Below are 18,155 nucleotides of genomic sequence, written 5' to 3'. Positions count from 1 at the left end.
TATATATATATATATATATATATATATAGTGTGCATATGTATAGATGTATACCCAAGGGTCTTGAACCTATGTGTGTGTGTGTGTGCACACATGCACGCATGCACGCACACGCACACGCACCCCCCTTTCATTCACCTATTAAGGTGCAGACCTGCCTTGCCTTCTGGCGAACTGCAGACTCCCGTGGCGATCTGCCCCTCTCTGCTTACTCCTCTCCGCCAGGCGGAGGGCAACGGGGCTCCAGCTTGGGCCGCACTGATCCGGGTCAGGGCGGAAGCAGGGAGGGAGCCTCGAGAACAGTGCTGTTTCCTCTGGGGAAGGCTAAAAGGATTTTCTTTCACAACCGTGGGGAAGAGACCCCGAGGAACGGGCAGTTTGAACTGCTGCATTGCATGCTTCAGTCAACCCGCTGCAGGTAGAAGATGCAGCACCAGAGCCTGTTGCCCAGCAATTTGCCTTATCCCCAGATCCTGTACTTAGCACTGACAAAGCCCACGACACGACTGACCTCTTCGCTGCCTCTGGTTTGGGCTCCTCTGCTCTGCCATTAACTCAACAGCCCTTCAGTGTTTTTGCCATTAGAAGACTCTACTGCAGTTTCCACCCACTCTCCCCTCACTCTGGCTGCTGTTACTTTATGACGCCCTGTGTTATAAAACTGCCTCGAGTCTGCCATTGATTTGCTACAGATCTCAGAGGGGGGGAGGGACGTTTTCGTGTGGAAGGAGAAAAATAATCCAGAAACGAGACAAAGGAGCCCAAATATGTCTTGTCCTGAAACAACAGCAACTCAGCTGTTCTGCACCCCTTTCCATCCCTTGCTCTTTGAGTCCTTCACAAAGGCAGTCGGTGTCACCCTCCCCATTTTACAGATAGGGAAACTGAGGCCTGGAACAAAAAGAGGCACAGAGCCACCCAGTGGCAGAGCCAGAACTCAGATCTCCTGAGTCCCAGCCCAGTCCCCTCTCCTCATTAAGCCAAAGTGTCCCCTGAGCATCTGGAAATCGGAGGGGAGGGGGACCGATGAAAAGGGAAGCGTGTGCTGGCTTCAGCCTTGCAGCCGTCTCAGACAGGGATGAGCGTGCCACCTCTGAGACCTGCTCTCCTAAATGACTCAAGTGAGGACAGTAGATGGTGATGCTGAGCGAGTGACGGGCTCCCTGGCTCTGACGTGAACCTCCCTGGGGAGCAAGGACCTGGGTTCAGCTCTCCCCCCCGGGGCTGCAGAAAGCCACTTCACCCTCCCTCCGGGCCCCGCTTTCAGGAACCGAGAGGTTGCGGTATTTCCAACGAGCTCTACAACAGCAGCCAAGCTCTTGGGGACTTGGCTACCCTGCCTCTGAACTCGGCCCCTGGGAGGCTCATTTGTCTGCTGAGAAAGCAGGAGCTCCCACTGAGTTGTGAAATACTGTAGTTATTTGCATACCATGCTCACCTTTCCCCCTAAACACGAGCGGTCAAAAATGGCAGGGCGGCGCCTTGCATGAAAAAACGGCGTCTGAGCCGTTGGGTACAGTTTGTTTTTTTCCGCCCCCCTTCATTCTGCTAGCTTGCGGGGGGGCATGCAAAAAAATACAGCACCTAGCTCCAGCGAGCCCTGTTCACGCAGGGCACTCCTCATGCCCCTGCAAGCAGACGGCAGGTCCCTTTCCCTTACCGTGCTCTCCCATCAGGTGCTGCAGCTTCCCAAACGAATCCGCGTTCAAGCGCACCGGGCTGCTCACCATGGGCACGGGCGAGCTGCCGTTTTTCTTTCCTTTGGGCCCTGGGACCGAGTTGGCTTTGCTAGCCGGAGAAGGCAGGATGGTTGGGTAGTTCATGTTGCCGTGGCTGGTGAGCCCAGCAGCCAGCTTAATACTCGCGGGGGTGTTGGAAGACTTGCATTTCACCTGGGGGGCCTCGACGTGGCAGTCGGCATGGTAAATACTATGGACCGACTCCGAATCGGGAGCGGGAGGGCTCTGCAAATTGGGCGACGGAGGGGGAAGCATGAGTTGGCCTCCTGGCTTCATGACCTTCAGCTCCAGGCCACAGATCTCCGGGTTGGAGCGTGGGCCCCGGGGGCTGCCGTTGCTGATGTGGTAGTGGTGGTGGTGGTGGTGGTGGTGGTGGTGGATGAGGTGATGGATAGAGGTGATGCGCTTCCTGCCCCGGCGGCTCTGCCCGTTGGTGGTGCTGTTGGGGTTGACTTTTTTCCGGCGCTTGCTCTGCCAATTGTTGTACAGGCGTAACGTCCGGCGCTTCACCTTCCTGAAGATGTGGCAGATATACTTGAGCAGCTCCTCGTAGCAGCTGCCCGGCTCCGAGAAACTGGCGATTGTGCTGTCGTTGGAGAGGTAGCGGGCCCGCTGCTCTTGCATCAGCTGGTTCTCCCGCTGTTTTGTTTCAGAAAACTGTGTTGCTATCACAACCAGGCACAAGTTAATCATGAAGAAAGAACCAACCTGGGGAAGCCAAGGGGGAGAATTAGTCGGACAAGCTGCCAGCGGGCACCCAACACGCGCACGTGCATCGTGCCCCCGTGGTGTTCGCAACACCTTTGTGCTTGCTTAAACGTTGGGACGTGCTTAATAGCCAAATCTGCCCTCGGAGAACCAAGTGCTGCACCTGGAAGCTTGCAAAGAACTTTTCCCCCCCAACTACTCAGTTCTCTGATAAAAGATCGCGCGTCTACCCAAAGAACCTTGCAAGCTTTCGAATCCGCGCTCGAGTCATTTCAAGGCATTTTGGCAATGGGCTGGAAGGTTCAAAAAACACCCCCAACCCCCAAAAAACTATGTTAAAGGGGGACTGATAAAATAGTGTAATTGGGTACCGCTGAGAAATAGGTCATTTAATTCAGTGCACACTGAAGCGTTGTCATCTGCATTTCATGAACACCGCCCTCTGGGACTGCTTCTAAGCTCTCCCTCCTACTTCATTTCTTCAGGGCATGGATACATGACGGCTTTATACCAGTGCAGCTGGTCTCTACAGCAGTGTAAAAGAGGACGAGACACGGTCCGGTGCCCGTGTAACTTACTCAAATGTAGTGGAGAATTATCCCATTATAGTTAAACTGCTACATTACCCAGATTCGTAGGTGTTAGGGTCGGAAGGGACCTCAGTAGGTCGAGTCCAACCCCCCGCCCTGGGCGTATGCATCGTGTGTCCACATTAGCCCAGGATAGTCATTTGCCCAAAGTCATTCGTTTTCTCGTTTCTTTTCTCATAATGATGAGAGGAAATCCAAGAGTTGCCTATTGCCTGCAGATTTCCGCCCCCCTCCCCCCAACCCCAGGGTTGCTTCGTGGCAGTCTGCTCTGCATCCCAGTGGGGTTTATAATGGTGCACAAAACTGATACAAGTGCAAATAGGGGTATAGGTTGTAGCCGTCTTGGTCTACCAGGTTCTGGTATCTCTTATCAAACCAACTCAAATCATTGGAAAAATTCTTCTTAGCAAGCTTTTGGGTATAAAGCCTGACGAAGGATATTTACACCCAAAAGAAGAATTTTTCCAACTCTTTGGAAAATAGTTCTATTAAAACTAATACAAGATACCGGATTAGGCAAAGAACCAAGTGCAAATGTGTTATTCAAGCCAAAGGGAACCCACAAGGGCCAGGAAGGGGCTGTAAGGAGGTGGGCATGGGTGGCCAGGGGTAACAGAGCTCCTGTACCCCTGTGGGGATCTCCAAAAGGGTCGGGGCATGGAGCAACCCCTCTTTTTTTTGCAGAATCCACATTATCAGGGAAAGATATTCTCATGCTATAGAGAGAACATCATTCTGGCTCCTCTTCTAAGCTCTCTCTCTCTCTTTTGCTTTCTCATTTTATTTGCTGCCAGAGGCCAGCCTAAGGAAAATGGCAAATGTTCCTGTTATGAGAATCAGTGCCCTGAAATGGAAGAGTGGCTGACGTCAAGAGACATCATGGAAGTGTTGCTGCCCGCATGGCCCAGCCTGCACGCTTGGCTCAGAAGGAAATTTATGGATTTAATCTGGGCCATCGTCTCATGAATCCTCAGGAGAAATCATTGGGTTATTGTTCCCGGCGATATCCTCCCATCTTTAATATCGGCCTGTGCTTTCAGCCAGAAATGCCTTGGCTGCTGCTTGGCTTCTGGTTGCTCTGAAGGGCTACGTACGTGGAGAAAGGGTCCAGATTGGAAAGCTTCGACTGGTTGGAGCCCAGTACAGAGGACCCGACAGCCTTCGACTTCACAACGTTGCCAGCTGCTAGAAAACCCTCCCGCCACTACAACCCATGTGCGCGGGGGCCGCTCTTAGGAGCCGGGGTGCTTTGCCCCTCCACCGTTGAATACCCAAGTGTTTAATGTGTAAGGGGCACAACATAATTTGGAGGGCTCCTAGCCCCATGTTCAGCTCTGACGTGTCATCTTCCAGCAGCCAAGTGAAATATCCAACCCTTTCCTTCACTCCTCTTTACCTCCTGCCTTTTGCCTTACCTTGAAGTTGGGATTTTTCTCCGGAAGCAGCTCCCTTGACTGGGCGGATGCTTTAGGGACCTCCAAAAGCACCCAAAAGAGAAACCCAGGGTGCGGTGGTATGGCTTGGTACTCGCGGCATGAGTACATAGAGGGGGTTTACACAGTGTCCCAACCTACGTACGTCTTTGGAGCCCTGCACACCGCATGTCTTTGGCTACGTGCCCGGGTACCAGGGCGAGTGATGGGGAAAAGGGGTAAACTGCGATAACCTGAATGTGGTATTATGCACTGGAGGACTCAGGGCAGCGTTGGTGCCTGTTTCTTCATAGCCTTTCTTTCCCTGTGCTGGGCCAGAAACACTAGTGAATACTGGTTTTTTGTTTTTTTTTTAACTTTTGCAGCTTTAGTTTATGCTCCTAAAGGAGAGCTAAACTCCCTTAAAAAACAAAATAAAACAGTTTGTACTTCCATAGACCACTGCTGGCAGATCTCCCAGCGGTCTACAAGGGGGGAAAGGATTATTTCTGTGGACCAGATGGAGAAGGCCAGGTGCAGCAATTTGCCAAAGGGCAGATTTGGGAATACAGCGCCACACTCCCCAGTTCCCAGCTCCCGGCTCGAACCAGCAGACCGCAGCGACCCAGAGCCCCTCAGGCCTTGTGGTGGAGATGTTTCTTCCAATCAAGGACGTGCCAGTGTCGGGGGCTGCACCCACACAGTCCTTGATTTAAACAAATTACCCTCTGGGTTGGCAAGAAAGTTGGGGATTTGGCAGCGGGAGGCCGCACACTGTTTGTTCTCGTTAGCAACCACGTAGACAAGGCACGATGGCTAGGAAAAGTCAAGGTTATAAAACCAAGACTGGGGGAGCACAAGGAGCGGGGGAGGACCGGATGGCTTGGCAAATTATGACAATATATCACGTGGTTTGCAAAAAAGGACAGAGCCCTTTCTTGGGGGGGAGGGGGGGCGGTCAAAAAAATCCCCACCCCATACCATCACGACAACCTTTCACTTCGGGTTGGCTGGGAGGTCGTTGGGCATGACTGATGGAGTCTAATCACAGCACCTGGCTCTTCTCCGGGAAAGGGATAGCAAACAGCTTTGCCAAACCGTGCCAAGAAGCGCGTGCAGCTGACGATTCATACTTACTATTATAAGCAATATAAAATATATAAAATTGTAAAAAGAATGTGCATCCATAACATAATACATGATGTCAACCCATCCTTCCAGGGTTATAACCTAGGGAAGACAAAGAAGAGAAGGGGGTGGGGGTGGGGGGGAACAAAAAAGAACAAGAGTTACAATCTGGAGGAAAGTTAGCAAACGTCAAACTTGCACTAATGCCTGTTACTCATCAGACTGAAAAGTCTGTCGGGACTCTTCCAGATCTGCAATGCTGCTTTTCTCCTTGGCTCAGTTTGCAGGGAGCACTATGCAAGTGGCCAAAATATTGGCCTGACACTTCTGAAGGAATCTCGAAGGACTCAGACCCATCCGACTGCACAATAAAACCCGCCGAGCGCTGGTTCAGAGCCAGTGCGATGCACAGCTTAAAGCACCTCCTCGCTCTCCAGCCAGGGCTCTCCAGCCCACCTTCGTCTCTGAGCCCTTGGACACTTTGAATGCAAAGCTCAAGTTTTAATGTTTTGCTGATTTTTTTATTCCAGCTCGACTCCTTGTAATTTCCAGGCCGGAGCTTAATGTTAAAATTGCATTATGGGCCCGGCTGTGGCAAACTCTTTGAATGGAAGAACGTTACTTTAATTAAACGGCGAATCGATTACATACCCGTGTTTTCTATCTTCCTTTCCCTAGCAAAGGAGCCGAGGATTTAATTAACACCAAACTGGCTGTGTGCAGAACAAAGCCAAAGCCGCTGCGTAATTCAAGCCTTTTATTTAGTTAAAAAGCAGCCTAAGAGGCATTGCATCATTTTGTTACCAGCGCTGGGGAGAGCCCGGCACAGAGCAATGGCAGCAAAAGCAGTACTTTTGATTCAGAAATCACATGTCCTGGCACAAACTTAGTCACTGGGCCATATTCTGGCCTTGCTTAACCCCCGTGTTGACCCGAAACAGCTCTGTTGGCTTGAGTCACCCAACTGCAGTGCTGTAAAGGGAGATGACCGATTTCCAGGCGGTTACCTGGATGTGAATGAGAACAGACTCAAACCTCACGGCCAATCTGTCCGGAGGTTATCAAAGAGCAAACCTACAAAGTGCTGGTTATATTTATTGAGAGCCACTGAGCCAGGTGGGTTTCTTTGACACGAGTTGCAATGGGAATTGCATCAGTGGCCTTTAAATGGGAGATCTGAACATACAAGGGATGCGAGCATATGTCCTTTGTTCTTCCTTTCCGTGGTTTTCTGATGGGGCTGAAGTCAGCGCGGATCTTGGCAGTCGGATTTCGGCTGCGGTCGGCAACGCTGGTATCAAGAATCACCCTGAACGTGGGTGAACAGAAAGTGTCTCGCAGTGCTGCACCATCGCTCAGTCTGGCATTATGCATGAGCTGGAAGGGAGATGGTTTGGAGACGCAGAAACCAACACATACCTCAACCCCCCCCTCTTGCTTCAATCGCTGGCAGCCGGGAACGACTTCAGGTCCATGGCGTACACCCATCCAGGCCCGGGAACCTGGCATTGTCGGCCTGGAGTTGAATGCGGTTGACATGTGTGCACGGACCGAGCCTCGTTTCATCCGCATTCCTGGCGTGCGCACGCGAGGCGGACAATCATCGCTTGCACTAATTGCTCGTGCAGTTTCACACTGGAGCCGAGATCGAGTTGGCCGGTGGGGTGGTGCGAAATTGAACGGCTGCCGGCTACCCAAGAAATCAGGCTCCTTAGCGTTGCTCAAAGTTGCATTTCATTCCCCCGCTGCCCCCATCTCTCCCTCCAGAGCTGGGTCTTTGGGAGTTGTGCTGTAACAGCTGCGGTAACAGGTGCTCCATCCGTTTCCACTTGGTGATGAAAAACGAGCCCGGGGACCCGAAACATATTGGAGGTACCTCCTTGAATTGGCGTCTGGCCGGCAAACCTCAAAGCGACATGATTAAACGGCAGGGGCCTCTCCGTGAAAGGAGTTACCTGAAGGCTGGGCTCTGGAGGCACTCTGCTTGAGAAACAGCTGCCGCAGCTCGGGAGGTAGGAGGGGGCTGAATATTAATAGATGATTTTCTTCCCTCTCCTTGTGGATGAGATAACTGCTTCGACCTGTATCAATCGATCCACGGGATTTATCCGCCAGAGGGCTACGGGCATTTACGCCGACGTAATTAAAACTTGCATTATTTACTTGTGTGCAAGACAAAGCAATGCAGAAAGCAGCTTGCCTGGTCTCCCCTGTCTCCTGAGATGCCAGCAGCTCTTTGTGAGCTCATCCTTAGGAGGACACGCAACGTGAAACACAGAAATACCCAATTGCTTGGATGGAAAACAAGCATCTATCCATTTACGGGGTGTCTTATTTATATAGAAGGCCCCTTTTATGGACCCCAAGACTACATAAAATGTCTCAAGGTGAGTTTAAATACAATTGTTAGCTCTTTTAAGAACCCCCTCTGTACTGCCAGAGCAGGATCTGGATGTCACACAGGATCAAGCCTTGCGAATCTGATCCATTATTGACTTAGATAAAAAAAACAAGTTGTAGTTATGGACCCAACTGAAGTCAACAATGCTGGCATCATCTCCCTCTCCTATCATGGGAATGCTCTTGATAGGCTGAACTGCAGGAGAGCCGAGTTTGACCCTGCGCCTATACTCTCAGAGCCAAAATATTCAGCGGCATGGCCAAGAACGGTCTACATCCTCCTTCGCATTTTAAACGCCTTTCAGCACTCTGATTACTCGCCCCTTTGAGCTCCCAGCGGGTAATAATCACCTCCTTTCCTAAACGGAAATGACTTCTCTCCCATTTCCAGCCTCCAGTTTGATTAACTCAGTTGTCAGCAGCCCCAACGTTTGGCCCTCCAAGCCCCTTTCCGAATGCCTTGCAAAGACCCAAAACACCTTTCTGGTGCTTTTCAATCTCGGTAATCCATTTGGCATAATTAAATTCAGTTCAAGTCAGAGTCATCTGCAGGCGGACATATTAAACAGCCCCTCCAAACGCACCAGTTCAAAGCCTCCAATAAATGCAACATGCAATTATTTATCAACAGAGCTAAGGCGGCAGGGAACACATTTTCTAATTCTCCCCTGATGAAAGAGATTTCGGAGATATGTGGCAAACTCCATCCGGCAGCTGGAGGGAAAGGGCTGAAAGATTCAATTATGATGATTGGCAAGCTGGTCCTTCAGGGTGCTGCCAATGGCAATAATAAGCCGGAGATGGACAAGGATAGGGAAGTCGGTCCTCGTAGTGTTGGGAAGGGAGTTTGGCTTAGGGTGGTGCTTTCACACTAGTCCAGGGGTGGGCAAACTGTGGCCCGCGGGCTGGATGCAGCCCGCAAGGCCATTTTATCCTAAAAAACTTAGAAAATTAATATTTATCTGCCCCTGGCTGCCTGTCATGCGGCCTTCGATGGCTTGCCAAAACTCGGCGAGCAGCCCTCCGCCCGAAATAATTGCCCGCCCCTGTGCTAGCCCCTCAAAGGCCCTATAGGGCAGTCAGCAAGTCCTGCATCCCATGCCCATTCTCTGTAGGTATTGAACAGTCCCCTGAACTCTCCTATGTATGTTTTCAGCCAGGTAAAAGATGGGTGAAACCCATCCAATTATCATGAATATCTAAAGGGATGAGTGCTAAGCTTCCTCTTACACTGGGGATTTGCAGCATACGGATTCTCCCTTGCATCGGGCAAGGGCTTGATTCAAGGTTCAACGGGAACGCACGCTTTGACATCACCGAGCCTAGGATTGGGCCCCGTATCCAAAGTTAGCAGTGGGACAGACGGGAGAATGACTTACCCTGGGATAATATGAGATGGGGCCTCACCACATGGCAGCCGCCGTGACACAACCTTTGAGGTGCAGGCTCCTGCCCGCACGAAGCAGAAGCTGAATTGCAGCAGCTTAGTCATTAGATAAAGGGGGAAGTTAGTTACTCCTTTAATTGCTGTGATGCCGCTTCTCCTGTTATATTTAGTGCAGAAACCCTACGTTGCTCTTCTGATTTATCGTAGCATAAGCAAGAGCAGAATCAGGCTGGGTGTGCAAATTCAATCCGAATCATTTTAACACGTTCCCACCACAATCACAAAGGGGATGCAGATGAAAGCCAGTGGCAGCTAACTCAGACATCCTTAGTGTACAGCGGGAGGCTGGCAGCTGACATTGTGCTTTTTCCACCTTAATCCCCCATCTCTCAACCTCTTTTTGGTATTATTTCTTTCCCTGCGTCTACAAGTTTTCTCCATAAAATCATTCTTCCTGGAGTTGGCTAAAATGCGTACTGAGACTTGGCTTTAGTCCTGTCCTAGATCAGGTTCTTCTTCTTTTTTGGTGTCAGTTTTTAGAGAGAGGAAAAATAATAACTTCCCCCTCTTCCCCCCCAACTCTACTTTAATTAGGAAAGTCAGTGTTACCTCTGAAACACTTGATTCTTTTTCTGTATATTATAAAAGTACTAATGGTGAGTGCCAGATGGACTGTTACAGATAGAAATCAACCTCGAGATCCTGCTAATCAACGGAGGAAAATTTGGAAAATTGCTTTGTGAAATGAAGCTTAAAAGATGATAAGAACCAAGCGTGTGGCATGCGAAATTGTAGCTTTATCCCTGATGCCAGACCTTTGCACGCAGGGAGATTCGGTTTCTGCGAACACTCGAACTAACCTGACCGGCAGAGGCACCCTCACTAAGTCTGGGAACAAAAAACCACCCCAGCTTCGCTTCATGGATGGATCAGGGAACTAAAAGCGTGAACTACTGACTTCCAGTCCCAGCTCTGACATCTTGGTTAAGTCTTTTGGCTTGTTCTCTTCAAAAGTTTAGGATCCAATTCAACACAGCACTTAAGCATGAATTCACTTCGCCGAACGCAGGATTGCCTGCCAAATATTTATAAAGCCTTTGAGATCTCGGTATGAAAGGTCCATTTGTACTGATATATCTGTATCTCCACCTTGCGTGTACATCGTTATCTCTGTGCCAGCTGTATCCTTTGTAAGTGCGGCGGATCCGATCTGGATCAAGATCCATTACGCTGAATTGGACAGTGGGTCTCGACCCGCGATGTTTTTCACTTATCTTTCAACTTGGCTGGCCCGGGTAGGAGGATCCTGTAAACCCTGTCAAGGCAAGTTCCGATGATATCGTAAACCAGAGGAGCTCGTTAATTAGCGTGGTGCTCTCACTAAGTTTACAAGGCCTTCAATATGCCGTTTGGAAGGCCTTTTATCTATGTCGCTTGCCCTTTCATGGGCATATTGATTTGGCTAACGAGCTCTGACCAATGAATAATGGAGTATTACTTTTCCTACGCAGACCGCTTGGCAGCTAATCAAATCACTAACTATATTTTTCAAGTCCATTTCATAATTTTAATTATTTCCTCATGACACAAGCTGTTAAGTAACCTCTCCGGTCAGAAAAACAGGTTTTATTACTTTCTGAGTAATATCTTTTGCATAGACGTCTCTCCTTTCGCCCATCTCGCTTTGCAAAGCGTTTTTAACCTTGCCTTTACAACTGGCGAGTCTTGCAAAGTGTGGATCCGCTATGGAAAGTCAGGCTGCCAAAAGCAATCGTTGCACAGCCTTGTGTTTAGTCTCTTGCACTGACACGAGTGCAAAGCTGCGCTGTTTACGAGCAAATGCACACGGCTCTCCTGGATCCAACCGTTAGGGTGCCAGCTCACGCTGGGATCCAACAGGCAACTGGGTTTTTTCCTTCTCACATCATCACCAGAGCCTTGCCTGTGATCACGCTGCATGGTTATTAGCTGGGCAGCCCAGTAACACTCTCAACTACCCCTCCAATGTGTTTAGTTTACTGCGAGAGTCAGCGATAAGTCTGGGGAATGCGCAAGGATCAAAGAATACGGATAAGAAGTAGGCTGCCGATAGGGTGGTCTGCCCTTGAACGGGGCGATGTCAAAAATGTTTGACCGCTGGCATGAATGCCGCGTGGGAAAGGAAAGAAGGATTGTCAGGGGTATTTGATCTAATTTTACTGGAGTCCTGGAAAGCCCCATTTCACTGGGGAAAAGAAGGAAAGCAGTTAACATGGGATTTGAAAGTCCAATTCAAAGTCCATTTCTGGCAATGGTTAAAAAAGGCTATCGGCTTCAATAAGTTAAGTCTTCTTTTAGCTACCGGCCCTAAACAGGACTGTGTATTGGCAGTTAACAGCGTCACCCCTCTAGCTGTAAGTGTAGGTGCCTCTGTAGGTGTATATATACACATATATTTTTATGGATCTACCATCCCTCCATTGACCCAGCAAGGAAAACCCTTAAACAACTTCAACTGATACTTGAAAAAACACCCAAACCTTTCCTGACCCACCCATCCTAGCCTTTAAACAGGCTCCAAATCTGGCAAGGCTGATCATCAGAAGCAAACTTCCCACAGCCCAAATGGCCACCGATGGACTGGAAAAGAGTTGCAAAACGTGTCAACGCCTCTCTGCAGCCCCCACAATATCGACCTGAGATAACAAAACCATCCCCATCCCTGGATCTTACACCTGCACATCAAAGCCTGCGAAAGGCTTCATCCAATGCACAAAATGCTCGGATGGCAGGCAGGTGGGAGAGACGAGCCAGAACTGGTGGTCACGGGCGAACGCACGTAGGAAAGCCATCAAAGACAGAAACCCACACGTGTCTGTAGGGGCACACTTCCCCCCAAATGACCAGTCTCTATCAGATCTCTCAGTCTTTATCCTCAAAGGAAAAATGACAGATCGCCTTCAAAAGAGGTGCCCAATGCCCATGAACTCAACTGCATCACCACTCTGGACACGAAAAATCATGGACCGAACAGACACGAGCTGTGTTCCTCCATACTGGGTACCCATACCATAACCCACAACCATTTTTTTTTCTCCCCCACCCCATGCAGAAGCTATGACTGGCCTCCAAGCAGTTCAACTGCTCTCTCCACCTGCACAGACCAGCGATTCCCAACCTTTTTTATACTGCGGATCAGCACGGGAACAGGCCGGGGCCGGCTGCCTCTCTCCCAGGGCTGCCCCGCCGCCCGGCTTTAACTCCGCGCGGGACAGAGATGGGGGTCCGAGCGATGGGCTTGTGCCACGACCCGGCAGCTAACCCTTCGCAGCCCGGTGGTTGGTAACCCCTGGCATGGACTACTGACTGATTCCCCAGTCTCCCCAGTCTGCACTCCACTTAGCCTGAAAGAGGATACCGTGTTATCCGAAAGCTTGCCAGAAACATCAACCCACCTCCAAGCGGGTCCAACGAAGTCATCGACTTGAACCACAAGTCATCACATAGCCCCAGACCAATACAGCTGACCCCAGAAGAAAACTCTGTGGGAGTGTTTGCTGTTGAAGTCCCTGAGTCTGGTTTGTGCTATGGACCTTGGTGTTGGATGTTTAAAGCCGTGCCTACAGTAGACACAGCTCAATAAAAGGCAGCTTGTTCTCCGCTCAACAAACAGCCAACGGATACTGTTGGCAATGCACCGGAGCCCCGGTGACACACGCTGACTGCTAAGGGCAGGACACCATCCATTAGCTAGAAGCATGCACGCATCTCATTGTCCAGCCCGCCTGAGCCATAGTACCCTGAACAGGAAGGATTTTCCTTGCAACTAAAACATAACCTTTCCTAATACTCCCTCCTGTCCAGACAGATCTATCGCTAAAGGCATGCTTTTACCCTAAAGAATTTTTTTGTGTGCAAAAATCGAGTTGGTTTAACAAAAGATAAGCTCTGATTGCTTTTACCCTCTACATTTTGTTTGCAAACCAGTTGACTGGGTGCCCACAACCTTCCTCCTCTTGCTGCTCTGTTTTTCATTGAACCCGACAGCGATTGTTATAAGGGAGTCTAGCAACCTTTTGGCAGACAGGAGCTGACACCTTTGAAAGGAAAGACCTAACTCTTTAAAAGCCCCGGCAAACTCCAGCAACATCTGTAGCACAGAGGATATTATCTGTCTCCCTTTCCCTTCTTCACTAAATAATGCAAAAACCTCGTCTCTCAGCACAAACGTCCCCGGTTTCAGATGAATGCTGGTTATAACAATAAATCATATCTCAGTACATATTCATGAGGTTTGATTTACCATGATAATTATCCTTGGTCTTCAGTGTTTGTGTAAAGTATTTTATGCACAGGGAAAGTATTTAACTGTTTAACTCCAGCAATAATGAGTCCATTACCACTGAGAGAACTGTAAATCAGCGTCTTATAACGTAAGAAAGCGGAAAGGGAAAGCATCTGTAGAGTAATTCCTGGACCAAGCAAAATGCAACCGAAGCCAACGTGCAGCCTACAAGAGATCTTCCCTTGGCAGGATCCACATAGCAGATATGTGTGCATGGCAGCACTTCTCCAACCCAGTATCTACTTGGGAAGCTGGTCCAGCTGCAGAGCGTAAGGCTTGTCATTGCTATCGTTGTGCCAGGTCTCAAGGTTAATTGCTAAGCAGTTTAATTGCTTTCTGATGCCATGTGTGTACATCATTTAGTCCAATAAGGCCTCCGTGCATGACTACAACACAAGTGATGCCGATTCCTGCACACGTGCCCAGACCTTTGGAAGGGCATTTCATAAAGGAGTCCAAAGGCACTGAACAAACAAGGCTAGATCTAAGCGTGATGGAGGGAGGTTGGCTTGTACCACGCAGGCTGGTTCTGCTGCGCAATGGCAGTAGAAGCTGACCCTAAGGCAGAGCCATGTGTGTTTATCAGATGCTGGGTCTACTTACATGTGCACTTAATGCACAGAGATAAACTCCAGGGTACTTTGAGCTAAAGAAAACTGCTCCTGGGTGCAGTGTCTACACGTGCACTTAGGAGAGCAGCAATTTGAGCCAGGGCAGAGCAACCTTGGGTTGGCAGGGGCCATGGGCGGCAGCATTGGGTGGCCGAAGGGCTGGCTGGCGCACGAGAATCGGGCAGGAGTCTGGCCCCCGGCTGGCTGGGCTGACTGGGGACTATGCACAGCCACAATCGTTGTCTACGCATGCGTTTAATTGCACGTAATGACTCTGCGGTAACACGCTACTGTCCCCAACAGCACTCTCTTTCGGGGGAGTTAATTTACTGCACGCTAATGTCAGTGCACATGTAGACGGTGGCGCTTTACTGCAGAGCTAATTAGTCTACTCCACAGTAAAGTGCATGTGTAGATGCATCCGCTGCGACTTCAGAACAGAGAGCAAGTCCAATGGATGCTCATCACAACGGATCAGAATGAGGATCCAGTTCCTTGGACTGGATCCATTTGCTCAGGACACCTACAAGTTGACCACAAAAGCACAAAGAACCCGAAAACACACGTGGGGGGCAAGGGTATGGCAGCGAACCTCTGCCGAGCCACAAAATCATGATCTTAATGGCACTGAACTGTGTCTGGGAGGGCTACATAAAACAGGCTCTGCGAGGTATGTTGCATGTTTTGGGCTCTCCAAAAGTTAAGGTTAGAAGAACCCTCTCCTTGCTCCCAATATTCAACTTTTTTTGATGCCCCCAAAGGGACAGTGGCCTCTTATCACCCCAATGGCTTTGACTCCTGGCTGCATTGCTGTTTTCCCAGGCCATGCCAGATCTTCAAGGGCTGAGAAAGCCGGAAGCTCTCGCCTCCACTGCGGAGGGAGCCCACTAGGAAGAGAGTTGCCAAATACAAACCGGGTCTTACTGCACCTCTCTCTCCCCCAAATTCAAGAGACTTTGAGTGTTTGGGGCAGAAGCCTCCAAAAGCAACAGGACTCACACTGTCCACATCTGGGCTCTGGACCCCATCTGTGTCATCCCACAGGTTACTAGGCTTGCGGCAGGCCAGAGGTCAGTCTAAATGAACCAAGCTGTATCTCTTGGCTAACATTTTTAGAAGTGACTAGTGATTTGGGGAGTCCAGCCACGGGTGTTTTAAAGGACTTGTTTCTTAGATGCCTGGTGCCCAGCACTAGTGCTGTTCAAATAGTTTTTTTTTTTTTTTTTTTTTTAGTTTGCTGGGCCATGGGGAAAAAAACGGAATACAATTTCATTTGGAGCCGCTGGGAAAAATGTGCTTTTCACATTTCTCATCAAAACAAGCAATCCCCCTCCCCCACCAAACCCAGACGGAATGAAATTGTTCATTTGACCTACATGGAAAAATAAAAAAGCACAAATTAAGCTGAAATTTAGCAGCATAGCATCATTTCGATGGAAAAGTTGCTCTGAAATGAAACATATAGACTCCTCCTGCCCCCTTTTTATTGTTTTTGGCTAAAACCACTGACCAGGTTCAGCTGGGATTTACAAAGAAAGTCAGTTGACCTTGGATCTGCAGCTTTCAGTGAATAAAATAGTCAGATAATTTTGCTCGGCGCATTTGGAAAATATGGGGACTTCAGATCATCTCAGGTATTGCCGGCCAGTTTGGGAAACCCCGGCCTGCGAATGTGCGTGTTGCAAGCTGCCACCCTCGGTCACCGATCGGAGCTTTTGGCCTTTTGACTTTTCCAGCTTAAATGACTCTTCTTGTCAGCTCCCTCCATGACACAGCTAGAGAGAGATGAAAGTGCAAAAGTGGAGACAGACAGACAGGCTATGTTAGGAGAACCTCGCATGCTTCCTGTGCGCTGGAAATGACAGGCATTTGACACCTTGGGCAAACACTATAGCTCAATCTTGCTGCAAGGAACTCAGTCAAAGCATCCTGACATTTAACACCGACCGTCACAGCGGCAAACCTGCCAAAAAAAGATCCCTGTTTATACTAATTTCAGTGACAGCTCTGCAAACAGGGAGGAAGATCGCCGGGCTGGGAACGCGTGCAGAATCACCCTGGCCGTCACGTAAAGCCGGCAGATTCTCACGTGGCCTTTATCGCTTCCAAGAAGGGCAGTATTCGGCACTTCGCATGGCACGCCCTTGGAAAAGACCCGACCTAGGCTGAGAATCATGAGCGTAGACCAGCACAAAGGACTCTTGGATTCTCTCGCATGTGTTTATAGCAGATTATTGGCACTGCAGCCTTGGCACCTTTTGCCTTTGACAGGGATGGGGTGATGCCGTTTCAATCCCAGCACAACCGTGAGAACGGCCAGGCAAGGGGAAGGGATGTTTTAAATCAGTACTAGCAGGGGCTTTGATGGGGTCGGCGGGTGCCTCTCAAATCAAAGGACAGCGACAGCCTTGACAACAAAGCCAACAAAATCCCCACCCAAGCCACTGATTTGGGGAGGTGACAAGTCTGCCCCACCTGGGCTCTGAATCCTCTGGGCTGATCCATGTAAATACACTGCCCCAAATGCTACCTACCCATACTAGCAAATTCAGGTTTGAGGGAGCTCAGGAGGTCGCATCTAGTCCAGCCCCCTGCTCCAAGCAGGACCAGCCCCAACTGCATCATCCCAGACAAGACTTTGTCTACCCGGGTCTTCAAAACCTCCAAGGATGGAGACTGCAGGATGGCTCATTTGCAAACCTGAGCTGAATTGCGTCCCTTGCTCTCCCCCTAATCAGGGCTTGGAGGACAATTAATTCTTCAGACTGCGGGAGCACATGAAACATCCCAGGAGCTTTCTAGACAAGGTGGAGGGAAGGAGGCACGTCTCCACTTGAAAACAGCGTGGGGATTTCAGGAGGGGGAATGTAACATCAGACTCTGGCTCGGAAAAGAGGCCTTGGCTGCCTTCTGCTGTCGCACTTGCTTGGGCCCCGTGCCAGCGTGCTGGGAGCGTGCCTGAAGTAGCTAGCTGGCTCAGTGAGAAAGGCAGCAGCCACGCAGCAGAGAAATGCACCCTGGGCAGCTGGCTGAAGAGGAGAAAAGCTCCCCCCTGCCCCGAACTCTACAGGCCGGCGGTCCTCGCCCCGGCTGCAGTCCACAACCCGAGTCCTCCATGTCAGGAGGAGCAGGATTTGGCAGCGCATGGGCCTTCATTGCATTCAGCTCCTGACATCCGTTGCTTTCTGTTCTGGCTGGGCTTCATCAAGAGATGGAGGCACTTTATCCTATAGACATCCATGGCAGGGAGTGTAGCTTTGTGGGTCAGCGCAGGCACCGGGTGACCGGGCTTTGAGGTCCCACTCTGTACGGCGCTGCTGGCTCGCCTCGGGACCTAGCAAGTGACTTACTGCTTGATTTGCAAAGGTCCAATGCTGTCTACGCTCCCTGGAAGCTGAGAGTCAAAATCATGTCATTAAGTCTTCCCAGGCCTCGGTTTCCCCCAGGCATAACATGACTATAACAACACCTACCCCACAAGGCGCACGTGGTGGCTCATTTCATGATTGCACAGTGCTTGGAGATGGCTTCTAGTTGGTCTAATAACAGGTATCACCTTTGAACCAAGAGTTTTAGACATGAAAGGTTATACGAGAAGGGGCCAAGTTGCCTGATTTTCCCTTACCCAGTAGCAGCCTTAGGGGAGAGCAAACTGGGCCCCACACTCTAGGGGACCCAATTTTTTGGGGGTGTGAAGTTTTTGCAAGGAAGTGGTTCTAAGTATTTGCTTTTTAACACTCAACTATTTATCTAATTCCCCCAAAGACTATTAAAAAGATCCACGATGCAACTGTGGTGGGGTAACAGTGAGTACACACTTCTAAGGGGCCCCGGACGACTCTCTTGGCCAGGGCCCCA

General features: G+C 49.9%; 1 protein-coding gene across 1 annotated transcript in view; it reads right to left on the bottom strand.

Annotated features, from left to right (window-relative positions):
- The window catches only part of CACNA1H (calcium voltage-gated channel subunit alpha1 H), a 398,447-nt gene that overhangs the window by 122,438 nt on the left and 257,854 nt on the right, over positions 1-18,155 (bottom strand). The window contains exons 7-8 of the mRNA XM_019542139.1: positions 5,585-5,677; positions 1,659-2,445 (exon numbers count right to left, since the gene is read on the bottom strand). Of these exons, the coding sequence (XP_019397684.1) occupies positions 1,659-2,445; positions 5,585-5,677 (880 nt within the window). The remainder of the gene's footprint in view (positions 1-1,658; positions 2,446-5,584; positions 5,678-18,155) is intronic.

Source organism: Crocodylus porosus, unplaced genomic scaffold (assembly GCF_001723895.1).
Source record: "Crocodylus porosus isolate Cpor-Errol unplaced genomic scaffold, CroPor_comp1, whole genome shotgun sequence".
Lineage (NCBI taxonomy): Eukaryota > Metazoa > Chordata > Crocodylia > Crocodylidae > Crocodylus > Crocodylus porosus.
This window is presented reverse-complemented; position numbering and strand designations above follow the sequence as displayed.